The sequence below is a fragment of the Physcomitrium patens genome, chromosome 24 (genome assembly GCF_059467195.1).
Source record: "Physcomitrium patens ecotype Gransden chromosome 24, ASM5946719v1, whole genome shotgun sequence".
Classification (NCBI taxonomy): domain Eukaryota; kingdom Viridiplantae; phylum Streptophyta; class Bryopsida; order Funariales; family Funariaceae; genus Physcomitrium; species Physcomitrium patens.
Genome location: NC_143433.1, coordinates 9,536,619 through 9,562,924, shown reverse-complemented (window position 1 = coordinate 9,562,924; position 26,306 = coordinate 9,536,619). Strand labels below are relative to the sequence as shown.

Sequence of the window (26,306 nt, the reverse complement as noted above, 5' to 3'; positions counted from 1 at the left end):
GGGTCCACGAGACGAACGTCGTCATCCATCCAACGAGCACAGATTCAATCCGTTTGAGGCGATCCAAGATGGACAGTTACGGAACGACCACCTCTTGATTCTCGGTCATCACCCCCCCCTCCCCCAATCATCACTCTCCACTTGCATGCGTCCAACTCAGCCACAATCCCACGGAATTAGTCCACATGGCAAGTACATGTGGGCAAAACACACACCCCATTTTCCCAAGGCAGGGCTCAACTCTTGACGCATTCAAACCAGGAATAACAAGCAAATTCATGAATGTACAGGTACATTCATCCTTATAACACGGTCCAAGACCCCCTGCGGACGCCGTCTCTGACCAAGGAGTTGCGCTGCGGGGTAGAGATGAGTGAGTCTGCGGAGTGTGGAATTGGGGGGTTGTTGGGAGCTGAGAGTTGTGGTGGTGTTGGCAGCAGCGTCGTCTTTGAGGCATGGATTCTGGGACCGAGGAGGGCTCGGAATCTGTGGAATGAAGAAGGGCTAAATAGATGGATGAAGGCTCCCGGTGGTGGGCCTGCCCGGGAGAGTTGAGGCTTGTCGTGAGGTGCTTTGTTGAATACTTAGCGAAGGTTTACTGTTTCGGAGAAATGGTATGGTGCTGCATGGAAATGAGGTGAAGGGAAACAAATTTTTGCAGTGGAGTAGAAGTAAGAGGTCGCAAAATCCAGAGAGAGACAGAGACAGGGAGAGAGTGAAAGAGAGAGAGAGAGAAGGAGACGGGAAGAGGAGACCTGGAATAAGGCAGTGAGACAAGGTTCCACTGGCTTTTTGCTTCCTTGAGCTTCCATTTCTCGGAGACTCGTGGAGAAACCTCTCTCGATTGTGCATTCTACTCAACCCCGTTTTGTTTTTTTCTTACGACTTTGCTGCGTCCTCGCTTCCTTGTAAACCAAGTCTCACGAATTTAGGCCCACTGTCTCAATTTCTAGGATTTATTTTATTATTTCAAAAAAAATCGCTGCTTATGCACACGGAAGTGCCTTATTTGCCTTCCCTGGAGCCACTGACACCTCACACGGTTGCCAAAACCCTTGCAATTCATTCTCCTACCCGCGGACGGGGAAGAACTCGGCACTGGAGAATCTCCGGTGATTTTTGTCACCATAGCTTTTGGTAATTGGGGTTTTTTTTTTTTTTTTTTTTTTTTTTTTTTCTCCCCCTTCTATACAGCCTTGTGGAGGTGTCGGAGCTGGGCTCTCCGGAAGCTGGTGTTAGTCTTCTTGCCAGGGTTTCTCTTGCTCGCGCTGTCTCGAAATTGAGAACAGAGATTTACAGGAACTGCAACTTGAGGACTTCTGAGGAAGGACACGAGGTTTTTAGCCTACTCTTGCTTACATTTATTCTTGTGAGTTCCCTCTTAACGCTGCATCGTGGTCATCACTTCCATTACTTAATTTCTGCTTTTGTATGTGCATCATTCGTTTTCTTCTTTCTTGTTGTGTATGTTGTGATAAATGTTGTTTGGGAAGGGATTGCTCTGCTGCTTGACTGGGTCGTCTACAGCAAGAACATCGAGTCTTGTCATGTGTTCGATAACGTCCTCATGTTTGCACGTGCAATGTAGGTCGGTGCGTGATCCTTTGTCACATTGGATCCGTAGTTTCAATTTTGTTGTTCTATATGTGTAATCTGCCCATTGTCTTATTCAACAAACCTTCTTCTCCGTGAATTATTTATGTGCTTGGTCCCGTCTGTCGGCTTTTACCCCAACTGTGCATTGACTTTGGCTCCAACTTCATTGTACCATGTCCAGCATTGCTTTGAGTAGCACTAAGACAGAGATTTTTTTTTTCTCTCTCTATATTTCGTCGTAATTGATCACTCACGACTCAAAATCGTGTCATCGAGCCTTCGTGTCTGTTAAGCTTTCTAGTCTTATAATTAATCACACCAAGCTGGGACTGCTTGAAGACTTGAGAGAATGTTGTATACCTGGCAATTAGATAGCACGTGGTGATTGTAATTGACCTCAACAGGTTAATTTCACAGTGTAGACGAAAAATGTTTGAGGCCTGTTGTGTTTTCTTTTTTTATGGCTCTACAGCTCGTTGCTCACTGGTTCGCTTCAAGAACTCTTTTTAGGGCTTACAGTACACATGAGAAGTTAGGGCTTATGCTATTTTTTAATCGAACCCTCACACATATTCAGTTACATTGTCAATTGTTGTCACCAAGTTCTTTATGGTAATTCGTCATTTCCTTTATCTGGCGGGCTTCCATCGTTGATTGTTTGATTGACCTGAGATTGATCATTAACCCGAAAGCCTAGATTTGTGCTTCATCAATCTCTGAATGGTCACAATAACCGTATTTTGGTGAAATTCATCTAAGTTGGGGTTATTTATTCAAGTTTGGAAATTTCTCTAAAGCGTGCATCTCTGGGGCTGGACTGCCCGATAGTTGACCTATTACAAAGGCTGTTTTCATCGCTTAAGTCTTTCCTAGATGCCACCAATTTTCTCTTTTAACTTGGGACACCAATGCCAGGCAATCGGGGCACAGTGCTTACTTCACCAGGGCTGTGCCGAGCTGGAGATGTCTTTTGGGGAGGTGGTGGATCACGAAGATATCAATTCCTAGTTAGAGCGCATGCGAACTGACTTTTACCAAGGCTCCTACCTCATCAGTATATGTGGTTGTTTGGTGTCGCCGTCTCGGTATTTCTCTGGCACCATCGTGGAAGGGCAGGGTATACGTAGATGGGTAGGGTTTTGGTCAAGGCTTGAGCGGGCAATTGATCTTTGCTGAGCCAATTGAGGACATAGACCTTGTTCTAAGTTAACAGTTAGAAGTATACAACTGAGGATCTTCTGCACATGTAGTTTTCAAGATCTAAAGTTGGCATACCAATTCATGACATGCTTAAAGTAAGAGGCTTTCGTTCTCTTACTGTTATCGAACGACATGTCCTTTTGAAATGCATGCTGTTTGCTGTTTTCTTCTCTGTCTTTTTTTTCTCCCCCTCTCTTTATTCATTCTTTCTATCTCTGCTTACTCTTGGTGCCATTATTTTCAGTTTGGGCACAACATTGGAACCTGAAACTGGCAGCAGCGAATGACGAGAGACTGCATGGTGCTTGAAAACATAGGCTTTTGTACATAGGCTGACTGTCAACGAAGTCCATGGGAAAACAAGGACCTTGTGGCCATTGTGGCATTGCCAGTATGTTTTTAGCTCATTCTTTCTTTGATATTTGTTGTTAGTTTCTCTTCCTACTTTCTAGTATATAAGCTTTTGCAACTGTGGGTACTTATTCCCGAGTGGGTTTGCGCAGCGACTCCTTTGTGGAGAAATGGGCCTCCAGAGAAGCCTGTCCTGTGCAACGCCTGTGGCTCCAGATGGCGTACGAAAGGAACTCTGTCCAACTATATGCCTATGCATTCTGGTGGATTTGGAGGCTCTGCGATTCCTGAGGGGTCAGCACTAGTGCGTGGGAGAAGGAACAGTAAGAAGTTATTTTCTGAGCCCCGTTCACACAAGAGAAAAGAGCCATGTGAGGGACACCGAGAGACCAGGGCTCCACTTCGTTTACAAAAGCGGTCCTTGAAAGCTGCTGGAAATGACTCAATCTCAACCTCAAGTTTAAGTTCCAACGTGTCAGGATTAGACGACGCTGCCAATATCACCAGCTCAAACACTCACCTTGATGTCGCAGGTTTCTAGCTTTCTAATTTTCTCAAGTTACTATGTTCCATTCTTGTTCACCTGTATTTTTCGACTCAGGCATCTTGATATCTATTGAAATGTGGTTTATCTTTAACATGTAAAATGGCTATATCATTCTGTGCAACCTCTTGCGCCAGTAATTTCGATGAGTCATCCATAACATGGCGAATCAGCTTGCCCTGGAAGGCGAGGGGTTTATTTATTGTTTCTTGAAATTTCAAAACGACTATCATCTTCATTTTTTCTAATCCAGAGTATTTGGCTGCAGTCTCGAGTCCATTCTGGGAAGGCCATATTCCCACAAGGCGACGGACATCCACGTCAAGAGTGTGCACTTCAGTCGACAGGCTTAGCCAGCAGTTCCAGCAGGTTGTGTGTGATGTTCCAACAACCAGCTCTACAATGATGCATGATTTTGCAGATGATCTACTGGTGGATAGCAAGCCCTCCACAATGGCTGATGAGATAGGCTTGGGCAGTGTATTTATTCGGCAAACTACATTAGGTGTGGATAAAACTGAGAGTCGCTCACACTCAGTTGAGGACCCATATCACACTCGTGTTCAAAATAATGGTGCTCCACTTCAGCAGCTCCCTAATGGTACTGAACGTCTGACATCTGTACGTGGGAAGGAGAAGGCAAAGGAGTACAAGAAGGTGGATAGTGGACACCTCAAAGCTACTAATACACTCTTGTAAGTGTCTGTTATTAACCATTTTGGATTTGTTTGTAATTTTTGAATGTATGCCAATGTATAGGTTGTGAAGTCATTGAAGAGTACTTGAATTTATTCCTTTCGTTTCGTAGTTCAATAATGAATTCTTATTCTAAAAGTATCAACTTTTACGCAGAGAGAATTACCCTTACAACAAGCGAGATGTTCTCCAAAGCTGTCAGTCACCACTGGCATTTCTTGAATTGAAGGCACGTATTAACATCTTACGTGTAGTGATTTTGTGAAGAGCAGTAATATCATGGTTTTAGCTTTTCGAGATAGCTTGGATTCCGGATGGATTCATAATAGTTTCCTTCTTTTGTTGATGGTACCGTAGCAGTTAAGTTCTTATGTCAAGCATTTTCTCTTTACAGGACATACTTAATTTTGACACATTTACTGGACTCCTCACGGAGCAAGAGCAGGGACAGCTTATGAGATTTCTGTCCTCTGTGGATGTTCCTGAAGCTTCAGAAAGGTATATGATCTAGGCATGGAATGGTTTATAATTTAGTAAACGAGACGATCTCCATGTTGGAATCTTTTCACATGGCAGCTGAGTATACTTCGAAAAGTAAACACTTTTTATTGATCATGCTTTGTGGCTTACAGTTTGAAGGAAATGTTTACAAGTGCCGAGTTTGAAGGATCCTTGAACAATTTTCAACATTTGCTGGAAGAGGGCATGTTTGAGGTGTCCATGCTGGGAGTGAATTCGCGCATCCTTCAGCATTTCCAGCAGCTTCTTATTCAGACGGACCTCACAAGCTCTGGCTGGATGGAACAATTCTTGCAACTGCAAAACCGTAGTAGACGGCGGGGTGGATCAGTTGATCTCAATAAGGTAACTAACACACCAAAAGAATAAAGTACTTACATACTAAGTTTTTTTTGGATCAAGAAAGATCCTTCTTTTGCTTTTGAAGTGGTTTACCCAGTTTAACTAGTGGCGTATTTATTCTCATAATTGTTGTCTCATTGGCAAATCCTATTTGTGTGTATATTGTGCGTATCCTACCCATTTCCGACGGGTGAAATTTCAGCTTTTAGATATTTTTTTCGCCGTAACGGCTTAACAATAATGTCATGTGACAACATGGCTTGCAGATTAAGGAACTCAACAAAGAGAAAGTGAAGGGCTCTTGGTTATCTCATACGAAGAATACCCCTGCAAACAACAAGCAGTCTCCAGGTAGGTTGCCGAGCCAATCTGGAATAAGTGTACAAAGTGGAGGCCTCATGAATGCCAGCGTTTCTTCTGGGATAATCTTGGAAACTCTGAACGTCGCACCAGATTTAGGAAACTCTTCAAACGACAGAGGTTATGGGTTTGAGGGAGGCGGAGATTGCTTCCCCAGCATCAGTCTCTTGTCGACAGAGCAAATGTCAGCAAACGATCTGCCGAATCTTCAACCCCCTGGACCAGATGAAACCGAAACCGATCTGCTCTTCAACATGCCCACTAACATGATGACCTTCCAGGACACGGCCCTTCTTCAGCAGCCTGTGTGGTCAAAAGCCAAAGAGATCGACACCTACCAGGTACTAATTATTCTAGCTTTATCTAAAACTTCGCAACTCACAAGGCTCGGCGGGACATAAATTGTTCTATACATACACAATTTTTGTTTGTCATACTTATTTTAGAAAGAATGCAGAAGGGAATTTTCAAGTTGAATGTATCAGTTAAGCGTCAAGTAGGTAGAATGGACGCAACACGCAGTAGTTGCGTGAGGTCGCTTCCATTGATTGATCAACTTCAGGAATAACTTAATATCAAACCAAAATTATGAACTAGTTATGGAATCAAATTTCATTTATGAGAAGGAAAGAGAAGTCTACTACCTCTACTCTCACCTTTACTACATGACTTGGAAAATACAGCTTGATGGTTATGCAGTTGCAAAGTATATCACATGAACTATGTATCCTTTTTGCGGGCTTGAAGCTCGATGAAGTCCCTGGTTGGGGAATTGATATCACAGTGCCTATTTGATAGTAATTCCAACCATCTTTTTTGTTGCTTCAGGTGGACATGGGTAGCCCTCTCACCAGTAACATGTGGCACATGGAAAGCACCCCTGCCGAGCTTTTTTGGACTTGATTTGTACCGGACTCTCCCCAGTGGCTGTGTTTTTAAATCCAGAACCCCATGCTTCCATGAAGAAGATGTTTCATTGAAGACCAGAAAGAAGAATTAAAAAGAAAAACAATACAAAAACAAACTATACTGTAAAACAAAAAATCATAACAAAAAAAAAAAAAAAAAAAAAAAAGTCTTACTGTTTTGTGGCTTTATCTGCATTAACTTCTCCCGGTTCCTTTAAAAAAATCAGTTTTTTTAATTTATTATTTTAAAATTCATTTTTTTTTTTAAAATCTTTGAAAACCCTGTAAGAAGAGGGGGCTTATACTCCATACATGAATTCCCCTTCGAGAGTGTACTTTAGTCATCAGATCAGGTGTACAGTTATCTTTTGGGTTTGTTTTGATCACCTCGAGTGTTGGCGATTTTCCCCTATTGGACAATTATTTGAGTCTTAGTTCCTGTCAATGACTCAAGTGTTGCAATCATACACTGATTTTTCCCCATTTGCAGAATTGGTTCTTTAAGGTGTAGTTCTGATGTTATGAATTCCATTTGTGTAATTTTTATGAATACATGATTTCTCTGGTTTCGAAAAGCACACTTTATTCTTGTAGGAAAAACAATGCACATTGCACAGGTTTACATTTGTTTTAAGGCATAAACTATTAGAAATTCGACAATAAAGAAACAAGCATCTAGGATGATAGGTCAGTTGTGACAAAATTGCGGTGATTTGATCGTCAGGGAGATGGATATTAGTGAACACACAAGTTTTTAGTTAATCCAACTGCAACCATGATATTTATGACACAAGTGATGTCTTTCTTTTTAATACAAATTACATTTTTACTTACATAAATAATAATAATATTATTTTGAAATTTTATAGTGTTGCATTTTGAAGGAAAATAAAGTCTGTATATATATATGTATATAGGGTACATATGTATTGGCCATGTGACCTTTGCTAATTATCTTTTTTAATTAATAAAGTCAATAAAAGTAATTAATTATTAGAAATTAGAGATTATTAATTTTTTTAGGATTGGTTAATGGAAATAACATTGCAAATAGCTTTTGTGCATTAAATGTTTGCATTTGTATCTAGTAGGATTGGTTTTATATTTTTTTATGATGATTATAAAAAAAAAAAAAAGAAAGAAAAGAAGTGAAGATATATATTATTAAGTTGAATGTTTATGTTTATGTTATGAGATATTAATGATTTTTATTTTTTAAAGACTCATAAAATAAACACAATTAGGATTGAATACAAGATTTTAAGTGTAATTGAGTTGTTTTCAAGCAACACATTATTTAAATAATTTCTATCATATTATAAGATAACATTAGTAGTAGTAAACAAAACAACAATCTATTATGAACATGTTTAATCAAATTTATTATTTGTTAAAAATAAATAAATAAATAAAATACCATCTATTATTTTGTTAAATTTTGGACCAGTATTATAGATTTAGTTTTTTTCCCCTTGTTCTTCATTTCTATTAATTTTTTGTACTTGTCTATTTGTTTAACTTATTTTCCCATAGTTTAATCCACCAACCAATGATTGAAGAGTTAAGATTTATACTGACTAGATGCTTATTTTATCAATTAATTTCTATCCACGTTCTAAAAATGCAATTTCCACACTTTAAAAATAATAATAACAAATAATCTATACTTAACACATAGTTGCTCATACTATTGGAAGGTTCCATAGATACTTCTGATTAACATTGTTAAGGCTAAACATGAAGATCAATCTTCTGATCAACGCCAAATTTAGTGACACCATAGTGCAGGTTTCAATCCAGTCGGAGTTTTAGATTCATCAACTCATTGAAAAATTCATGGATTCAAAGGTACAGTAAAAATAAATAAAACTATAACATCCTAAGATTCGGCTTCTTTTTGAATTGATGAAAAAGATTCCAAACTTCAGTACTCTAAAATAGGTGGAAAGAACAGATTCTTCGCCTTGGGTGTGGGCAATATTCTTTAAGAGACCCAAGAGGAATACCATGTCAGCTGAATAACTCTCGAGCTTGATCGCTTAAGAGCTCCTGTTAATTTATCAAATAGGTCATGATAATGAATCTCTCTACTCGTAAACGGTGAAACCAGACAGGACATACTCTCAAATTACACTTCAGAACCTACTAAGACATGAGTGCCAGACAACAGGTAAGCACTTATTGATGGCCTATTTATTGTCATGATCTCGACAACTTCATTGCCCAAGTTCTTACAATGGTAGTCCTTGCAGTTTACAATTGTCTACTTTTGCATGTATTTTCTTACATCGAGGGCATTTCCTATGTCTGTACAACTTATTATGCCTTTCGATATGACATCTGGACATGTGGGTAGTTATCAGCGACACTGTTCTTGTACTCTACAAGTTTCACCTCTAAGAAAAACTCAACGAAACCACCTCCGCACCAGTTGTTTTAACAGTTAACTGTGTGACATGTCATCTAGGAATATTCATAAGGAAAGAGTTGTGTTAAGCATCTCTCAACTCAAAACTTATAAAATTTTGAATCTGGGAACCGTACTTGCTAAATCTGAAGCTGGAAGGAAAATTAAATCAAGTTCAAAAAATCAAAAAATCAAAATGAACTGGACCGATGAAACCAAGAATCTTGGTTAGTGCTTGCAAAGTGGGTAATAAACGTGAACTTGTTTTAGATTTATCGTACAGAGTGGAAGAGCTCATCAGCCATATGATCATCTTGAATTGAAGAAGGTTACCGTTAAGCACTACCTTTCCAATCTTCAGGAAGTTTCCACTTCTCAGCCCAAGGGATCTGAACTTGTTTGCACTGTGGAAACTTGAAGCTGAACTCTGCGTCATCAATGGGTACAGCTGATGCACCCATTGTCAAAACCAGCCAAACATAGCGCGAATCTGCAAGATTTGCTGGTCGCCACCTGCAATCCAAGTTAAAGCTGTTAAAGTAGACCCAATTGGAGAATGGGATAAATCTGATGCCGGCGTATCTCATTCAAATACACAACTTCCAACTGCTCTCCTCAGCACAAAGTCATTATAACAGGGAATGATTTGCGGTCCCATTTGCTCTGAAATTGAAGTCTCTCCAGATTTTGGATGGACGGCAATCGGAAATCCAGAAACCCGACAAATGTGAAAAAGAATTCTGTGCCAATCCATGTTCATAAAATTTGAGGCAATCTTCGTGAACATGTTACAAGAAAACGGCGAAAACAGAACCGACCCTACTGAAAGCATAGAAGGTTCTAAAATATCAGATACTTGCACCTTCTGAGACGCTTTCAAATATTAGAATCCGAAAATTAGGCGCTTGAGAGGACTAATACCAAGTTAAGGGGCAAACCTGTCCGCCATAAATAGGAAAGAATCCGTTAAACCAGGAAGGGGTAGTACAAATGATCCTTGTGAGAAAAATGTATGAGATCGAAATTCCTCATCTTCTCCTCCAATGCATGGATCTCCCAGCGTTGCCCAAGGCCCTAGCATTGACTCAGCAACATGAACTAAAGCACCATTTGGATTCCATCCTGTACAGCCCGAAGTCACCATATAGTAAATATTGCGGTGCTTGAATACAGCCGGTGCTTCTCGATGTTGGCTGACTAATGCCTTCTTCATTCCTCTTTCCACTATATCCGTGTAGTCTTCTGTCAACATCCCTGCAATTTTCGACCCAAAGAATGCTTAATTCCAAGCATACATGCAAGAGCATAAATCAAACAGAACACCTGTGCAGTTGTAAAACGTACGATAATGACAAATAACATATCTTGTTTACAAATTACAAAAAAAACGCTAGAAAAATGCTGCAAAACGAATAATCTGCTTCACAATGTTCACGTTGGTCACTTCAGTCCTCACTGGATGAGGCTTCAGTGCAGTTATATACGAACGTCATCAAGCAATCTCCAACAACCATTCCATACCTATGTGCAACTCGCTGTTCGTTAAAGATGAATAGATGATGTAAGCATCTCCATTGTCATCTTTGAAAATCGTCATGTCTCGACTGTCACAGCCATGGGGTCTCTTACTGCCCATATACTCAAAGGGACCCTCCGGTTGTGTGCTAATGGCCACACCAACAGCAGCTTTAGAATAATTTCCGTTGTCGATGTGCATCCACATTATATAATTTTTGGTCCTCGCATTGTATATAACCTTTGGTCGCTCCACCACATTTCGGAAATACAAATCACTAGACTTGTCCACCCTTTCACCCCGCAAGGCCATTCCTTCAAATTTCCATGCCCACAAATCCTTAGATGAATAGCAGCTTATACCCAATACGTCTACCTGTGAAATATACGAGATATGCCAGATGGCACGTGATTAATAAACATTGAAACCAAGTTACGCGTTTTGACGAGCAGACATAACAAGACATGCAATGCGAGATCCTATCTTCCTGGAAGATTTGAAGCCGCTCTGCATATACTAGTAACGGTGATGAGAAACTGACAACACAAAGTGTTACAGATAGTTCTCATCTATACCCATTTACTGATTAGGAATCCAGCAAAACTGCCATGTGAACACGTAGCTAGCCGGCTATGAAAAGAGAGAAACATGAGTACAGAGAGTCCTCATAGCTACCTATGAATCATGCCAATGCCGAAACGAGAGGCCAATGATCGAAGGACTTACTCTAGCTAGCCCATGCTTGCCAGCATGATATGTGGGCCCGTCTTTATTCTCTCCATACCAATAAAATGTTTGAGTTCCTTCGACATATAGTATGCCTCCACCATGAGCTTGAATGGTCTTACCATCCGTGTCGCGCCATTGTCTGCCTGGATAAAAATACCCTACATTACCGCTCGAAGTCTTCGACGGATCGATTGCATATTTTCTTCCTGGGAATAGCACAGCTAGCTTTTGAAGAGCCGCCTGCTCCCTCGCTTCCTCAATTCTATCCCCGCCCTTATTTTTGAATGGGATGGTAATAGGGAACCTACCTTTCTTCCTAGGTGGGTGTTTTGTCCCAACATCAGCAGTTCTATCACTTTTGTGGACCCGCTGGTAAACCTCTAGGTCAGCATATATATCCATCCCCTTGCTCCATGGATTACGTGGTTCCGGAAGGAGTGTGCCGGAGGGAAATAAGGTGTTATAAATGTGAAGAAATAGAATCCAGGCTGCTAGAGACCAAAGTAGGGTGGACAAACGGCACTTGTTTCCCACATTACAGCTTTTCAGCAACCTATAGAGCATCGTTATCATTTCATCTACGGCTGACCGATCCACGTCAACTTATCCTAGCCAAATAATATCGAGTTTCTCTTGCACCATCAATGCGGACCTTGGCTGTTTGCAGCGAAATGACATAAATTGAACAGATAAAACTTCTGACATGGATGTGCGCTGCTCGTGTCGGTATCTGCACAAAAACACATCCCACCATTCAAACGAGAACAAAACACAGAAAAAAATTGGCATTCATTTCAAGCAGGCGAAGTTCAGTGAGTAATGAAGGGAAAATAGACTAGATGTTTAGCACGTCCGGTAAACATACGGAGAAGTTTAATCAATTCCTTAAAAGAATCACCCACTGCTGGAAATTGACAAATCCTAACATAGAGAGAGATCCTGACACTCGGGATCACTGGAGTGAAAATGCGCCTTGCATGCACCATCTCGAGCAAGGTGCAGCGCTTCAGAATAGTATTGCTGAGAAAGTAACAAGGCAAAAGCTGCAGCTACCCCTCTACATTGCGGATGGTACCTACTTTAGAAACAAAAATAAAAATCGACACCACAGGAACTGGATGGACATGTTAAGAGGATATGTGATGGATGTTGTACTAGGCTGCTTCACCAGACCACAATTAGTTATGGTCAATGTTTCTGTACTCTTTGTGTATTGCGGTGAGTTGCAGAACTGTAATGTTGCTGATAGAAACAGGCTATTCGAGTATCTCATATCCAGTATTACAATCATTTCAATTTGTAATAATGAATCCTCGGCCATGCTGAGTTTCTCTTGTATCGCTTTGCCCCGACCCTCTAAGATTAACATCAATGAGAGAATGACCCTAGAATACATAAAATAGACAATAAGAGTGCCCTCACTGATTTATTTCAGAATGGTTTCTGAATGTCCAATCTAAAACTTTGATAATCGAACAAATGTACAATATTCACAAAGATTTTAAAGAGATTCAAAGCAGAGCTTCAGAAGATTGATGCATATCTAAGTATTTGAAAAGAACAATGCGTAAAAGAATTCTCTGAGCCAACTGCTAGAAGGAAAAATTTGCAACATACTAAGACTCAAGCTAAATCTAGTTTGAAGAACATGCTCCAAAAATTTATACCTCCCGCAACCTATTCAAACTTTGAGAAGAAACTTAAATTCCGATGGTGCCAGTAATCTACAGTAGATCACAAGCTTTTGTAAACGACTCGAAACACATACGATTTCACTTCTCATTCCACTCTCTTCCTTGATTCAGTAGTACTACCATCGCAAGGTATATTTCTGAGAAACGCCAGAAACAGACGGCATATTTACACGAAGACAGCATAAAGTTGAAATTAAAACTTACGGCAATACGCTCATAATCACTGCCCTCACCACAACGAAGATCAAAGAGTAGAACATCTAAACGACACCCAAGTGTGTGTGTATGTGTGTGTGTATTTATATATATATGAAAAACAGAAAATCAACACAAACATAGAAGAAAGAAACGGAGGGAAATACCGCAATACGCTCGCCCGCATTAACCTTGATAACGGCGTCCGCCAACGACTTTTCCAGCAAACGCCCTGCCGTAGAACTATAAGGCGTAAGTTCCAAAGCAATGGCGTCAGCTTCAACCACCTCTGCCAAGCTAAAACTTCGAAAACACAACTGTTCAAACATCAAAAGCAACCTCTCTGCCCGTCTGGTCACCACCAAAAACACTGACAGGCACAGAGCGTTTACCAGGTGAGGCGCTGAATGTTCACGGCGCGACGCGATAGCCCTACGCTCAGATTGCCTGCGTCATTAACCAGGGCGGACATTTCCAACCAAATAAAGCGCCTCCAAATTCACCAGGGCTGTTCGCGAAGATCAAACCAAAAAAGAAAAGACAAAAAAACAAACTTCGATTACTCCGTTTGGAATCGCGAAACACTTTTTGATCGTAGTGTACAATACCGTAACGCCAAACCGCCTCGCACGAGTCCAAAAAACCCGATGATACCGCACTAATATGTAGAGGCACCTCCGCTACTGCGCATGCTCACTCAAATTCACGCAAATCCGCTCGTCGCGAACGATCTTCGGAGGGCCAAAACATCAGACGCCGGAACAGCAGAAATATACATATCTAAGTCGGCTCTGTACAAAATTTAGCAAGACGAAACTCAAATGAAAGGGCTCGCAATCAGGAGTTCCTGCGCAATCAATAAAGCACTCGGCACTGGCGTGTCGAGGAGGGAAACGGGGATCCAAATCAGGCATGCGGAGGCGCCGGAGCAGCAGCAGCAGAATGAATGATTTGCAAAGCCTGGCCTCCTCGCCCCGCTGCCTCCTCATGCCCGATCCCGGTACTCATTCGCGGGCACTGGTCCCCGCTCATGGTGTGGTGTCACCGTCTCCTCTCGCGTCACCGCGTTCGGGATTTTCCGTACGTTTGTGGTCATTCCTCATTCATCCGTTTTGGATGGAATCGTCCTGCTCGTTGTCTTCCTCCTCTTGCTTCCAAACATATTTACTAATTGTTTTGGAGTTCGAGGGAACCATTTTAAATAATTTTGGTCTCTGTTTTCTTAAGAATCACATTTGTAATTGGATATTTTTTTCTTTCTCTCTCTCTCTCTCTCTCTCTCTCTTTTATTTCATTTTATTTTATTTTAAATAATTTTTTTTGATAGTTTCAGACAATAAGTTGTAATTATTTTAGGCAATGGTTTCAAAAGTGTATGAATAGTGAATTTCATGTGGTGGTTCTCTAAATTTTTTTCACATTTCTTTATTTATGGAGAGTACATTGAAAACAAAAAGAAAAAAGAAAAAAGAAAAAATCCAAAAATATAATACAAGTGATAGGTAAAAATCACAACAATAAATAAGTTATGGTTTTTTAATTATAATATATTACGAGAAAGAATATTTGAAGATAATAGGAAGAAAATGTAGGATCCCAAAGCAGATAACATCAATTTATAACATAATAACTATTTGTTTTAGAATTGTTAAAAAAGACATATAATTTTTTAAATTATAAATTAAACTACAAGTAGAAATTTAGATAAAATTTTGAATGAGGTAGAAAATATTTAATAATATGGTCAGATGTAAACCATGAAGGTAATAAAAAAATCTATTCTTATATTAATCAAATTTATTTATTCATTCATTAAAATTATTCATTGAAAATATTAAAAATTATTTTTTTACTCAAATCAGTTTTTAAATGTGATATATTTTTAATTACTAAATGAAACCATTTTTTTCTTTGTAATTCATTCTATACAAAAAAGAATAATCAAAATTAAAATTTAGTATTTATATATTATGAACATTGTTATCTTGATTAAAAATAAAAATAAAATAATGCATATCAGCATAAAAATTAAATAACTGGTAAATTTTCAATAAGTAGTTTACAAGTTTCATTTTATTTTAAATATTAAAAAAATATTTTCTAAAATAAATAGTTGTAAAATTTATATATATTATCTAAAAAATCTTAATTCAAATGAAATAGATAAATTTAAAGCCATTATGGTTATTTATTTATATGTACATATATACATATGTATACTTTCTAGCATGAACTTCGATTGTAAAATTATATGAAAAATACTAATTATTTCATTCTTAATAAATAAAAATTGTAATATAGTATTCTTATATTTGAAATTGTTTTAAATATGATAATTTTTTTAGATATGTAATAATTTTGATGTTGAAAACTTTGGAGTATAAAAAAAAAAATTAATTTTTTCAACACTACTATTGGTTTTAAAATTTTTTAACAATTACATGAAAAATTAATTTTTGACAATAAAAGTTTTTGACTCATAATCATTAGTCATTTATTATACATTGTAATATACTAAAATAGATTTATAATATAAAAATAAATATAAGATATCACAAAATATATATATACCAAGTTGTATCCAAATAAATGAGACTTTTTAAATTAAATGATTTATATCTAAAAGATATGAAATAAGTCAATCTTTAAAATGCAACACAAAAAAAATAAAAGAAAAAAAGAAAAAAGGGCTATAAAAAACATAAAAAAATATTTTTCAAAATAATAGATCCAAACATTATTGCAAAAGAATTCATAGGATGAATGTCATCAACCTAAGTAGACAAAAAGAAAAAATTAGTCTTCAAACTTTACAAACAGACATATATATATATATATATAAATAAACATTTATCGTAATATATATTAATATACACCAATACAAAAAAAAATTAACATACATTAATTGTCATATATATATATATATATATATATATATATCTATATATATATTATAATTATTACCTAGGTAAGATGAATAAATAGAAGTAGATAAATATAGATTAATTTTATAATATCTTCTAGAAAAGCTTCTTAAAAAAATTTTAGACATTGTTTTAATTTTACATGTATTTGTAGTTGATTGATAGGTTACAAACTTGGTCAACAAGCTAACTGGGTACCACATGTATTTATAACTTGGAAAACAAATTAAATATAAAGCGCCTATATAGAAAACTTGTCTTACAAATTAAGATATGTGTCATGCAAAACCAACATGATATTAGAGGTCCTATAGAATGTCACTACTTAGATCCTAGATATATAGTATATATAGAGACAAGAATGAAGCCTCTTCACTCTTGTCAATTCATTTTTTTTTTTAGTTTAGTTTTAAGAGTCTTTAGTTTCCTTGTCTTTAAGCAACATCCATTTGAGTTTTTTTTTAGTATACATACTTCTTTATTTCTATTTTATCATATTTTTTGAAAGAATCTTGCTTATTTATTTGTTTTTATTAAATTCCTCTCCTTAAAAAATTGACAAGAGTATACTTATAATATTAGAGCTTTGTCTTTTTCTTTTATTGATAAGACTTAAGTATATTAGGAGTTACAAATTATTCTCTTCTAAACTAATATTATTCTTAATATATATGTATATATATATTTTTTATTTTTAAGTCTTTTCTTCTATTTTTCTTTATTAATATTAGACATCTTTTATTTTTTAAATATTATCATGGTAAAGCTTCTTAAAATGAAGAGTGTAATGGCATAAATGTAAGAGTAATTAAAGGAGTTAAAGCTTGTAATGCATCAACTCAATTTATTGCGACAAGGAATAATAAGAATAGTAGGAAACAAAGTTATAGAGATGATTGGAGCTGCTTCAATATCTGCACTAAATTATGTTTCTTCTTCTATGATAGAACACCCTTTTAATGTTAGAGAATAAAGGATTGCATTGCTTGAAAAGTTTGATGGCATAAGATTCAAGTTTCAAAGATTTATCAATCAAGTACAGTTTGTAATTGAACTTCAACTCCAAATCTATCCAACTCCAGGATCACAAGTTAGATACATTGAAATACTTCTTTTAGATTCAATATTATTATAGTTTTTATCTTTTTTTAAATAATATAATCCAATATTTGATAATTTAGAGGCTTTTTTGGCAGATTTTTATCCAATATATAGAAAGTATAATATAATTTGTATTGCAACCAATAAAATTCATATTTTGTAATAAAGTAATCGATCAATAATATTATATGCTTTACAATTTTAATAACTTGTAACTGATATTAAGAAGGATGATGCTGCATTTGTTAGACAATTCTTCTACAGATTATAATATGATATAAAAAAATTGATACTCAACTTACTTGATCCTCAAACATTGAATCAAATAATTGACTTTTATTGTGAAGTGTGACAATCAACTGTTTGAATTTTGATCTGAGAGTCACATAAGTGCACCTCAATTTTACTATAATTCAATGACAATACTAACGTGTTTTCAATACATACATTTAAAAATAAAGGATATTCAAATTGATGTGATACATATCAAACCTATTACTAAATAAGAAAAGACTTATCATTGTTATGAAAAATTATGTTTATATCATAGAAAATCTAAGTATATTGCTCAAAATTGTCCAAAGAAGTGACATTGTCAAGGTAGAGAGAGTTTGTCTCAAGAAAGCACTATGCTCCTAGCTGCCACTAATTGCTCAATCAAATCTTGAAATAAAAAAGACTAAATTTGTATATATATATATATAACACTTTTAAGTACTATTATACCAAATATATAAGTCTTAAGTTTCCAAAAACACCCAAAATAAGATAAAATCTCTAAATCCTTAAATATCCTTATGGGATATTATTCTTGAACTTCAAAAACTCATATCTTCCAATTAGACTATTCAAACATATTCAAATTTTACATAAAGTATTAATGTACTTCTAAAAACTATCATAACAAATTTCAACTATAAATTCATTGTAGATCTTGAGATATCTCTAAAATCCTAACAATAGCTTCAAATCCAGGTTTTTATATACCTGTATGTATATTTCTTCATTACTCTCAAACTATATACTCAAATGCCACAAAATTTATATTTATAGCTTTTTAATATAATAATCTACCTTCTTTAAAAGGTTTAAGTCAAAAATTCGTCCAAAATCTTAAGATATAGCTCCAACCATTACAATGAACAAAATCACTTACTTATTGACTTTGATTTGGATGTGCTGACTTTAACTCTCTATAACTTCTTTATCCCGACTCCAAATTCATCAAATAATATATAAAAAGTATAGTTGAAGAAGTTTTCTCTACAATCTTAGTTGCCAATCCTTCATTGCTTTCTGTAAATGTATGTTATGCCCCAAAGAGTGACAGTAGATATGAAATTAACACCTTAAATTTGAGTTCCAATAACTCCTTCATAAAAACTCCAAATCACACAAAATTTACACCAAATTCGTATTCAAAAACCTAAATTTGATGATCTTAGCCTCAAAAGCTTGAATGACCTTGAAAAAGAAACCCTAATCCCTAATAAGGCCTTGGACAACCTCCTTGAAGCCCATTGGACATGGCCTTTGACTAATAGGAATGAAGATCTCCATCTTTGCCTTCATCCATCTATATCTTACTTTCATCCCTCTCAATAAGCCTCCCACTAGTTAAAACTTTCATCTTTAGGCTCTAATCTCCTTTCAAGACTTCATACTAAACATTTAGGTCTTATAATTTTTTTAAATATTATAATAAAAAAAGATAAAATTCAAAATAAAGTTTCTTAAATCTACTCTTTTTAAATTAATCTATTAACTATTCTAACATATATCAAGACTTATGAACATATTATATGTTCTAACTATTTTTTATATATTATAAATAATAACAATACAACAATACAATCACAAAATAAAAAGTATAGCCATCAAAGAAGATAATATGTCAAAAATCGAACTTGTTTAGCTAGAATAAGAACCATGCAGCTAGAACCTTATACAATATCTAGTGAAGGTCCTATTTTCTCCTCAAAACCCTTTCTTTGTTTTATAATAAATATTATTTTAGGATCCAAATATCACAAAGCCCATATCTTGTTAGATTCAAGAATAAATGTCATAAATAGTCGTCCATTGTTTTAAAAAAATATTATCTATGAAATCTTTTCTATAAAAGTAACAACTTATGGTCATAATAATTTTATAATATTTAATATCATTAGATCTAATCCATTCTAAATCTTTAGCAAGAGCTTCAATTTTATTTGTGAAGAAAAAATATAAATCATTGCGGATGTATGTCAATTATTGAAGATTCAATAAAATCACCATCAAGAATAGGAATCTACTATCTTTGATATCTAAACTTCTTGATTAGTTGAATCAAGCTAAGATTTATACAAAAATAGATCTACAAGGAGCATATAATTTGGTACACATCAAAGAAAGAGATGAATGAAAGATTGTGTTTTGAACAAGGAATAGATATTTTGAATAGAATATCATGCCTTTTGGACTTACAAATGCACCAACAGCTTTTCAACATCTAATGAATGATATTTTTTGAGAGTTTTTATATGAATTTGTTATCTAATATCTAAACAAGATCTTAATCTATTCTAAAAATATAGAAGAATATGAACTTTATATTTGACATGTGTTACAAAAACTAAGAGATGTGGGGCTCTATCTCAAAATAAAAAATATGTATTCTATATTACTTATGTTGATTTCTTAGGATACATCATTGCAAATGGTAGACTTATGATGGATTTTAAGAAAATTCAAATTATTATGAATTGGAAGATCTTAAAAATAATAAAAGATGTCTAATATTTTTTGGAATTTTTTAACTAATATTGGATCTTCATCAAGAACTTCTCTCAAGTTGTAGTTCTACTTACACATTTGACTTGTAAAGAAAAACTTCAATGGAATCAAGAAAAAAAACTAATATTTGAAGCTTTGAAGATAGTCTTTATTTCTGCATCAAACTTTTATCACATAAACTTTCTAAGCCATTTTTTTATAGAAACAAATCCATTGCACTATCCTTTATATGTCACATTATTATAAATAAGAACAAATAATAAACTTCATCTAATAGCTTTTTATTCAAGAAATTTTTTAATAACTAAGATTAAGTACAAGATTCATGATAAAGAACTTCTTGTAATTGTAGATTTATTTCAAGAATGGTGCCATTATCTAGAAGATATTTCTAATCCAATCATTGTTTATATCAAACATAAGATCTTAAATACTTTATGTTACAACATATTTTAAATTATTGCTAAGACTATTGGAGCATGTCTTTGTCAAGATTTAATTTTAACATCACCTATCAATGCAAAAAATAACAAGGTTTGTCAAATATTCTTTTTATATATTCTTATCTTATACCAATAGAAAGAGATGGATCTTTTGATTAACAAAAAATAATTCTCTTGAAGCTAGAACATTTTCATCTTCAAGCTATAAAATTAATATTAACTATTGATTCAATCCTTGTCAATCAAATTCAATTAAGTATGTCCTTTGATCTTCTTATTTATAATATCAAAAATCCTTCTTCTAAGTCTCATAATGCTTCTAAGTTCAAATTTAAAAATAATCTATTCTATTTCAAAAAATACCTATATATTTCAAAAAGAGAAGCATATTCACATGTTTTTCAAGTACATCATGACTTTCCAATGGTTGGACATTTTGGATATAATAAGACTTTAGAACTTACATCTAAAAAATTTTGGTAGCCATAAATGTGAAAGCTAGTGAAAGACTTTTTCTACTTATGTGATATTTGTTCAAGGTCAAAAACTCCTTATCATTGATCTTATGGACTTCTTCAACCATTATCCATTTTAGAATAACTATGGTCTTTTATTTCTATAGATTTTATTATGAATCTTACAGTCTTAGATTCTTATGATTCTATATTTGTGAAAATAGATTGTTTCATGAAAATTACACATTTTGTTTCATGTACAAAAACTATTATAAGTGAAGAAATAGCCAAATTTTTTCTTGACAATATCTATTGCTATTGTGGATTGCCTAAGGATATTATATTAAATATGTATCAAAGACATGAATCTCAAAGAAAAAAAATCTTTAATACACTCTTGTGGCACTAAAGAGAACTAAAAAATCATTCAAATGGTGATATAATATTAAACTAGAATGGCTATTGCCAAAAAAATAGGAAGACTAGAAAGTCTTGAAACAAGACCAAGGATTAGAAAGGCATTTACAAGAATGAAGAAGGCTTCACTCTTGCCTCCATATATACTCTTAACTAGGAGCTACATGGCGATGTCTTATAGGACCTTCAAAATATATTGACTTTGCTAGCCACATATCTTAACTTGCAAGGCAAGTTATCTATATATGTGCCACATAATTCGCTTATTTGATAAGCTACTATATAGAGTTAACTTGTTCTATAAGCTACCAATACGTGGTTAGCTTGTTGGCTAAGTTTTTAACCTAAAAATATATTTGAAGTCAAAACCACATCTATGAAGCTTCTCTAAAAGATTTTATAAAATTAATCTATATTTATCTACTTCTATCTAATCATATAAGTAACTATTGGCATAAATATATATGTCTGTGACATTATTCCTTCTTTCAGGGATGAGTTCCACAAAGAGCGATCATCATCTTTGATGGATCTTTACAATTTTTTATCTTGATTTTGATGGATGTCGTCGATAAAAGGTTTCAACCTTCTTTGCTGTATTTGTAAGATTCTTTGTTGGCTTCTATGTGCATTTGCTAATATCATATCCATGCCAATAAATAACATATTCTAATCTATTTTGATGCCGCCTTGAATTTAGAACTTCTTCTATTTCAAACTCTTGATTTTTGTCCACTTCTATAAGGAGAGGTGACATTTGTCTTCTTTTCAAGTTATTCATTGTCTTATACGGCTCAAGAAGAGATACATGAAATATAGGGTGGATCTTTATAAACTCTAATAGATATAATCAATAAGCAACAAAATTGATTTGTTTACAAATAGAAAAAGATCTCAACTTATGATAGTCCAACTTATCACAAAGACGAGTAGTCTTAATATTGCAATGAAGTAATCATACATTGTTACCTACATTGAATTCTAGGTGCTTCTTATGATAGGCATTTGCTTTACTATTTTTTCATTCTTGAGCTTCTTTTAATTGAGTCTTCATTGTTATATGCAGCTTTGACAAACGATTTGTTAAATCTTTGCCGTAGGATTATCAACTTTTGAAAAGTCAAAAATATCAAGTGATGGATGGTAATCATAATTAACAAAGAAATGTATTTATTGAGTAGAAGAATGTATCAAATTATTGTATGCAAACTCTACCAATAGCAAAAGAGTTGTCCAATCATCTTGATGATAGTTGATGACACACCTCAAATATTGCTCCAAAACTTGATTCACCCATTCTATTTGTCCATCAATTTGAGGATGAAAAGCCAAAGAAAGCTTTTATATCCATCTTTAGAATCTTAAATAGGATTTTTTAAAATCTTGATACAAATTGAATCTCCCTATTCTATATAATATCCTTTGGCAATCCATGATAGTGATAGATATTATCAATGAAAAGCTGGGTTGTTTCTTTCCTTAAAATAGATTTTGTACATAGTATAAAATATACCATTTTGGTGAATTAATCTATAATTATAAATATAGAGCCGTATAAACTTGAACTTGAAAGATTTATAATAAAATCCATAGAAATAGAAGACTATGGTTTTTCGAATATAAGCAATGGTTGGAGAAGTCCATAGGGTTGATAATGACAAGTTTTTGATCTTAAAGAAATATCACATGATTAAAAAAAGTCTTTTACCACCTTTCACATTTGTAGCTACAAAAAATCTTGGGATATAAGCTTAAGAGTCTTGTTGTATCCAAAATATCCTACTGCTGAAAAGTCATGATGTACTTGAAGAACACATAAACGTGCTTCTCTTTTTGGAACATATAAACATCCTTTGAAATAGAGAAGGTTGTTCTTGAACTCAAATTTTGAAACATCATAAGACTAAGAAGAAAGATTCTTGATATCATAAAAAAGTATATCAGAGAACATATTTGATTGAATTTTTTTATGAAAGGTTGAATCAATAGTCAATATTGATTTCATTGCTTGAAAATAAAAATGCTCTATGTCATTGCTCGTTTTACTTATTTCGGAAGAAACCTCCCAAAATAAATCTGTATAGGGAGATTTGAACACGAAGAATGACTAGTTGCTTAAGCATTCATGTTAGGGTCACACAATCAATTACCTCCTGAATGTATCGTCTCTATTTCCAATATCTGAACACATAAGGAAACTATAATCTCCTCCTTCACCTTATCAGTCTCTTCCTTACAATAATTCAGTCATATCAATAACTGCTATTTCCACCAATATATTCACCCTCATAATCTCCAACTGTAATACTACACCCTTACAACTTTCAGTACACAATTACCCTCGTTCCAATCACTGGAATTCTTCACACAGAACTGCCATTCACATTACGGTGTTTCACACAAATACAGATTCATTCTCTCTGCTGAACTACAATCAGATTTCAGCATTCAATCTTTCTTCTTCTCAAATAATATCAATCGTATTTCCATTCCATAATTCACTTCACAATATTCAGAAACTCTCAATCCTCTTATTCAAAGATAATGAAAAACAAAAGAAAAGAGGTAGCACCAAGCTTACCCCGGCTCACACTATCACAACGATGGCCCTCGGCTCATGACTCTCACAGTCTGGTAGCCTAATTAACTTCTACAACTCCTATATACTTTTCCTTGATTCTCCAAATTCTAACCGTAATTCTATAATTAACCACTTTTAATAACTAAATCAATCATCTATCCTCTTGAATTTCTTATTATATGGACTATTAATATATTTTACCAATATCTTTTAAAAACGAATTAATATCTATTCTACATAGCTCCACTCCTATCTGTGTAGCGTCCTCGCAAACACTCAATTGATACCTATCTAAAAATTATCTAATAAAACTCTACAAAAATTGCGATCCCTTTGGCCTATCTAATTAATCAATTGTCATAATATCTGTTATTGGTTCCACCAATTTCGGTTCCAACTGCAAATCTTCGTCTTCCTCCAATCCTTCCATCGGCTCCTGCCTCAATTGAGCTGAAAGATCTTCATTGTACTCTCCCAGTACACGAACTTGAGCCTCCAATTTTAGGATCTGGGCATCCCGAAGTTCCAATTATTATTGCTGACTCATCCATTTTAGAATATCTTCAATCAACACTTGTAACTGGCTCCTCACTGTTAACTCTTAACTGGAACTACTACTCTTGAAAACACAAGAAATACAAGAAAATGGCACTCCAGCCGACTCAAAACAATACCACAGAATGACTTTAATTGGTGCCACACTCCTATTCTTTTACTACCTAGTGATAGTAACAACATGTTATCCATACTATCTGTGAAAGGTAATGAGAAGTAATCTTTCTTGGTGGCCGCATTTAACTTTCAAAAATCTTGACATATCCTGATTTTTCCATTCTTCTTTGGTACCATGACAATTGGCGACACCCATGCACTATGCGGAATAGGATAAATAAAATCCATGTCGAGAAGTTTATCTAATTTTTCTTTCACTAAAAGGAAATATTTTGGGTTAAGCCGGTGTTGTCTTTGACGAACTAACATAATATCCTCCTCCAGAATAATCTGGTGCTCACACACGTCAACTGGAATTCCTTTCAAATGCGCATACGACCACACAAAGATAGATTTGTAATAGACAAAAAATTGTTTCCAAGCATCTAATTCTGTACCTATAATATCGGCATATATTTTAATTAGCTGTGGCATTTCATTGGTGCCCAAGTTAATAGATTGACACACAAGGTCTTCAACAACCTCTGATTTAATTGTCTTCTCCTGATCTGAATATCCTGTATTATCTGACATATGAAAACCACTCAAATCTGGTTTCAATGTACTAACTCTATTGACTGTGGAATTGTTCATCCATTTGGCAATAGCATGATCCGAGTTAGTTACATTCTCTTGATGCAATAAATATTCGCCGGGACCTCTACATTAGTAGACTCCTTCCTTTATTGTTGAAGTGTTTTATCCAACCTCAAATTGCGGTGAACTTATAGCATCGTCATCTACCTCAATCGATTGACTTTCGTTGTCTAATATAAATTCTGATTCTGGCAATTGAGATTCTCCATGATATTGTACCAGATACATCTGTAGAACAATCTGGTCCCGGCCTTTTTCAATTGCCAATATGCCTCGGCCCCAATCATTCTTAGCTTTGGCTTGATAAAGCTAAGGTCTGCCCAATAAAATGGAATACGATAATATAGAACCCTGTAATTCAAATACAATATAATCGATTTTGTATGTCAATTCCACAATTATAGTGGCAATATTGCGTAAGATTTCTATTGGCTTTACCCGACTATGATCTGCTATTTGCAAGACCAATGTCGTAGGTAGCAATTGCTTTAGATCCAAGTCCTCCATTGTATCTGCGTTTATTAAATTCACACTGGAGCCACCATCGACTTGTACCCCTGGAATTAAAATGCCATCGATTGATACATCGATTGTTGGTGCTCCCGAATCTAGGTTTAAGCTAACTTCATGAATTTCTTTAGTGCGGAATCTTCCTCACATTAACGATGAATTCAATGTAGATTGACATTCCGATGCTACAGCCAAAAGTTGCTTCATTGTAATTGAAGGCTGAATAACATCCAAATCCTTAAGAATGTCGTAGGGTTCCATATTGAGAGTAATTTCCAATGCTCTTTTGCATTTCATTGGTTTTGATTTTACTTCGTGAGGTAAGATATTCTTCTACCCTAGACTCGGAATTGGAACAGCAGCCGGGGCTTCTTTGGAATTCCTGCCCTTGAGAGGATCTTTCAACGGGTAGGATATTTCTCAGAACTACATAGAGATCGGAATTGCTTGGAACGGAACCGAAGCCTTCGTAATTAGGACCTCATTGGATTGTGCCACCGATTCAGGTCTCATACTGGGTACAGAGCTCATAACAGGACCTGGATTGGATGGTCCCGATAAATTGGCATGTGGAACTGAATTGGGTTCCTCAGTCTGTTGAGGTCTCAATATTGGGATACGTCCCAATACTGATATTGGTTCATTTAGCCCCGTGGACGATGCTACTTGCTCTCTTGTGATTGATTCATCCATGTCTTGAATTAGATTCTTGTCTTTTTTTTGGTCTTTGAT

General features: G+C 35.1%; 2 protein-coding genes and 1 long non-coding RNA gene across 7 annotated transcripts; 1 reads left to right on the top strand and 2 right to left on the bottom strand.

Annotated features, from left to right (window-relative positions):
• The first annotated feature begins 670 nt into the window (after positions 1-670).
• LOC112276892 (GATA transcription factor 26) lies at positions 671-7,000 on the top strand. 4 transcript variants are annotated; one of them, XM_024508694.3, is made up of 10 exons: positions 671-1,369; positions 2,512-2,681; positions 3,041-3,187; positions 3,300-3,680; positions 3,960-4,386; positions 4,544-4,616; positions 4,782-4,885; positions 5,020-5,251; positions 5,515-5,949; positions 6,437-7,000. In XM_024508694.3, exons 3-10 carry the CDS (start codon positions 3,148-3,150, stop codon positions 6,509-6,511), a joined length of 1,767 nt encoding a protein of 588 aa, XP_024364462.1. In that variant the 5' UTR covers positions 671-1,369; positions 2,512-2,681; positions 3,041-3,147; the 3' UTR covers positions 6,512-7,000. The 4 variants fall into 4 exon arrangements, with proteins under 4 accessions (XP_024364462.1, XP_024364463.1, XP_073387184.1 ...); XM_073531083.2 differs by lacking the exon at positions 2,512-2,681 and having other exon boundaries at positions 1,245-1,369; XM_073531082.2 differs by lacking the exons at positions 671-1,369; positions 2,512-2,681 and adding an exon at positions 2,761-2,891.
• A 1,673-nt stretch (positions 7,001-8,673) lies between these two features.
• On the bottom strand, positions 8,674-11,856 carry LOC112276942 (uncharacterized). The gene is made up of 4 exons (XM_024508771.3): positions 11,166-11,856; positions 10,445-10,814; positions 9,862-10,177; positions 8,674-9,436 (listed from the first exon to the last, which is right to left on the bottom strand). Exons 1-4 carry the CDS (start codon positions 11,739-11,741, stop codon positions 9,259-9,261), a joined length of 1,440 nt encoding a protein of 479 aa, XP_024364539.1. The 5' UTR covers positions 11,742-11,856; the 3' UTR covers positions 8,674-9,258.
• Positions 11,757-13,681, bottom strand: LOC149986418 (uncharacterized). 2 transcript variants are annotated; one of them, XR_016500469.1, is made up of 3 exons: positions 13,450-13,681; positions 13,225-13,300; positions 11,757-11,898 (listed from the first exon to the last, which is right to left on the bottom strand). It is a non-coding gene; the product is annotated as an uncharacterized LOC149986418 (long non-coding RNA). The 2 variants fall into 2 exon arrangements; XR_016500470.1 differs by having other exon boundaries at positions 11,869-11,898; positions 13,225-13,289; positions 13,450-13,590.
• Between the last annotated feature and the right edge of the window lie 12,625 nt (positions 13,682-26,306).

Bases quoted from the DNA above. Each gene is read 5' to 3' on its own strand.
- LOC112276892 (XM_024508694.3), top strand. From the start codon at position 3,148: ATGGGAAAACAAGGACCTTGTGGCCATTGTGGCATTGCCA. The intron at 3,188-3,299 runs GTATGTTTTTAG...GGGTTTGCGCAG, and splicing joins TGGCCATTGTGGCATTGCCA to CGACTCCTTTGTGGAGAAAT. The intron at 5,950-6,436 runs GTACTAATTATT...TTGTTGCTTCAG, and splicing joins AAGAGATCGACACCTACCAG to GTGGACATGGGTAGCCCTCT.
- LOC112276942 (XM_024508771.3), bottom strand. From the start codon at position 11,741: ATGATAACGATGCTCTATAGGTTGCTGAAAAGCTGTAATGTGGGAAAC. The intron at 10,815-11,165 runs GTAAGTCCTTCG...TATATTTCACAG, and splicing joins GCAAGCATGGGCTAGCTAGA to GTAGACGTATTGGGTATAAG. The intron at 10,178-10,444 runs GTATGGAATGGT...CGAAAATTGCAG, and splicing joins GAACAGCGAGTTGCACATAG to GGATGTTGACAGAAGACTAC.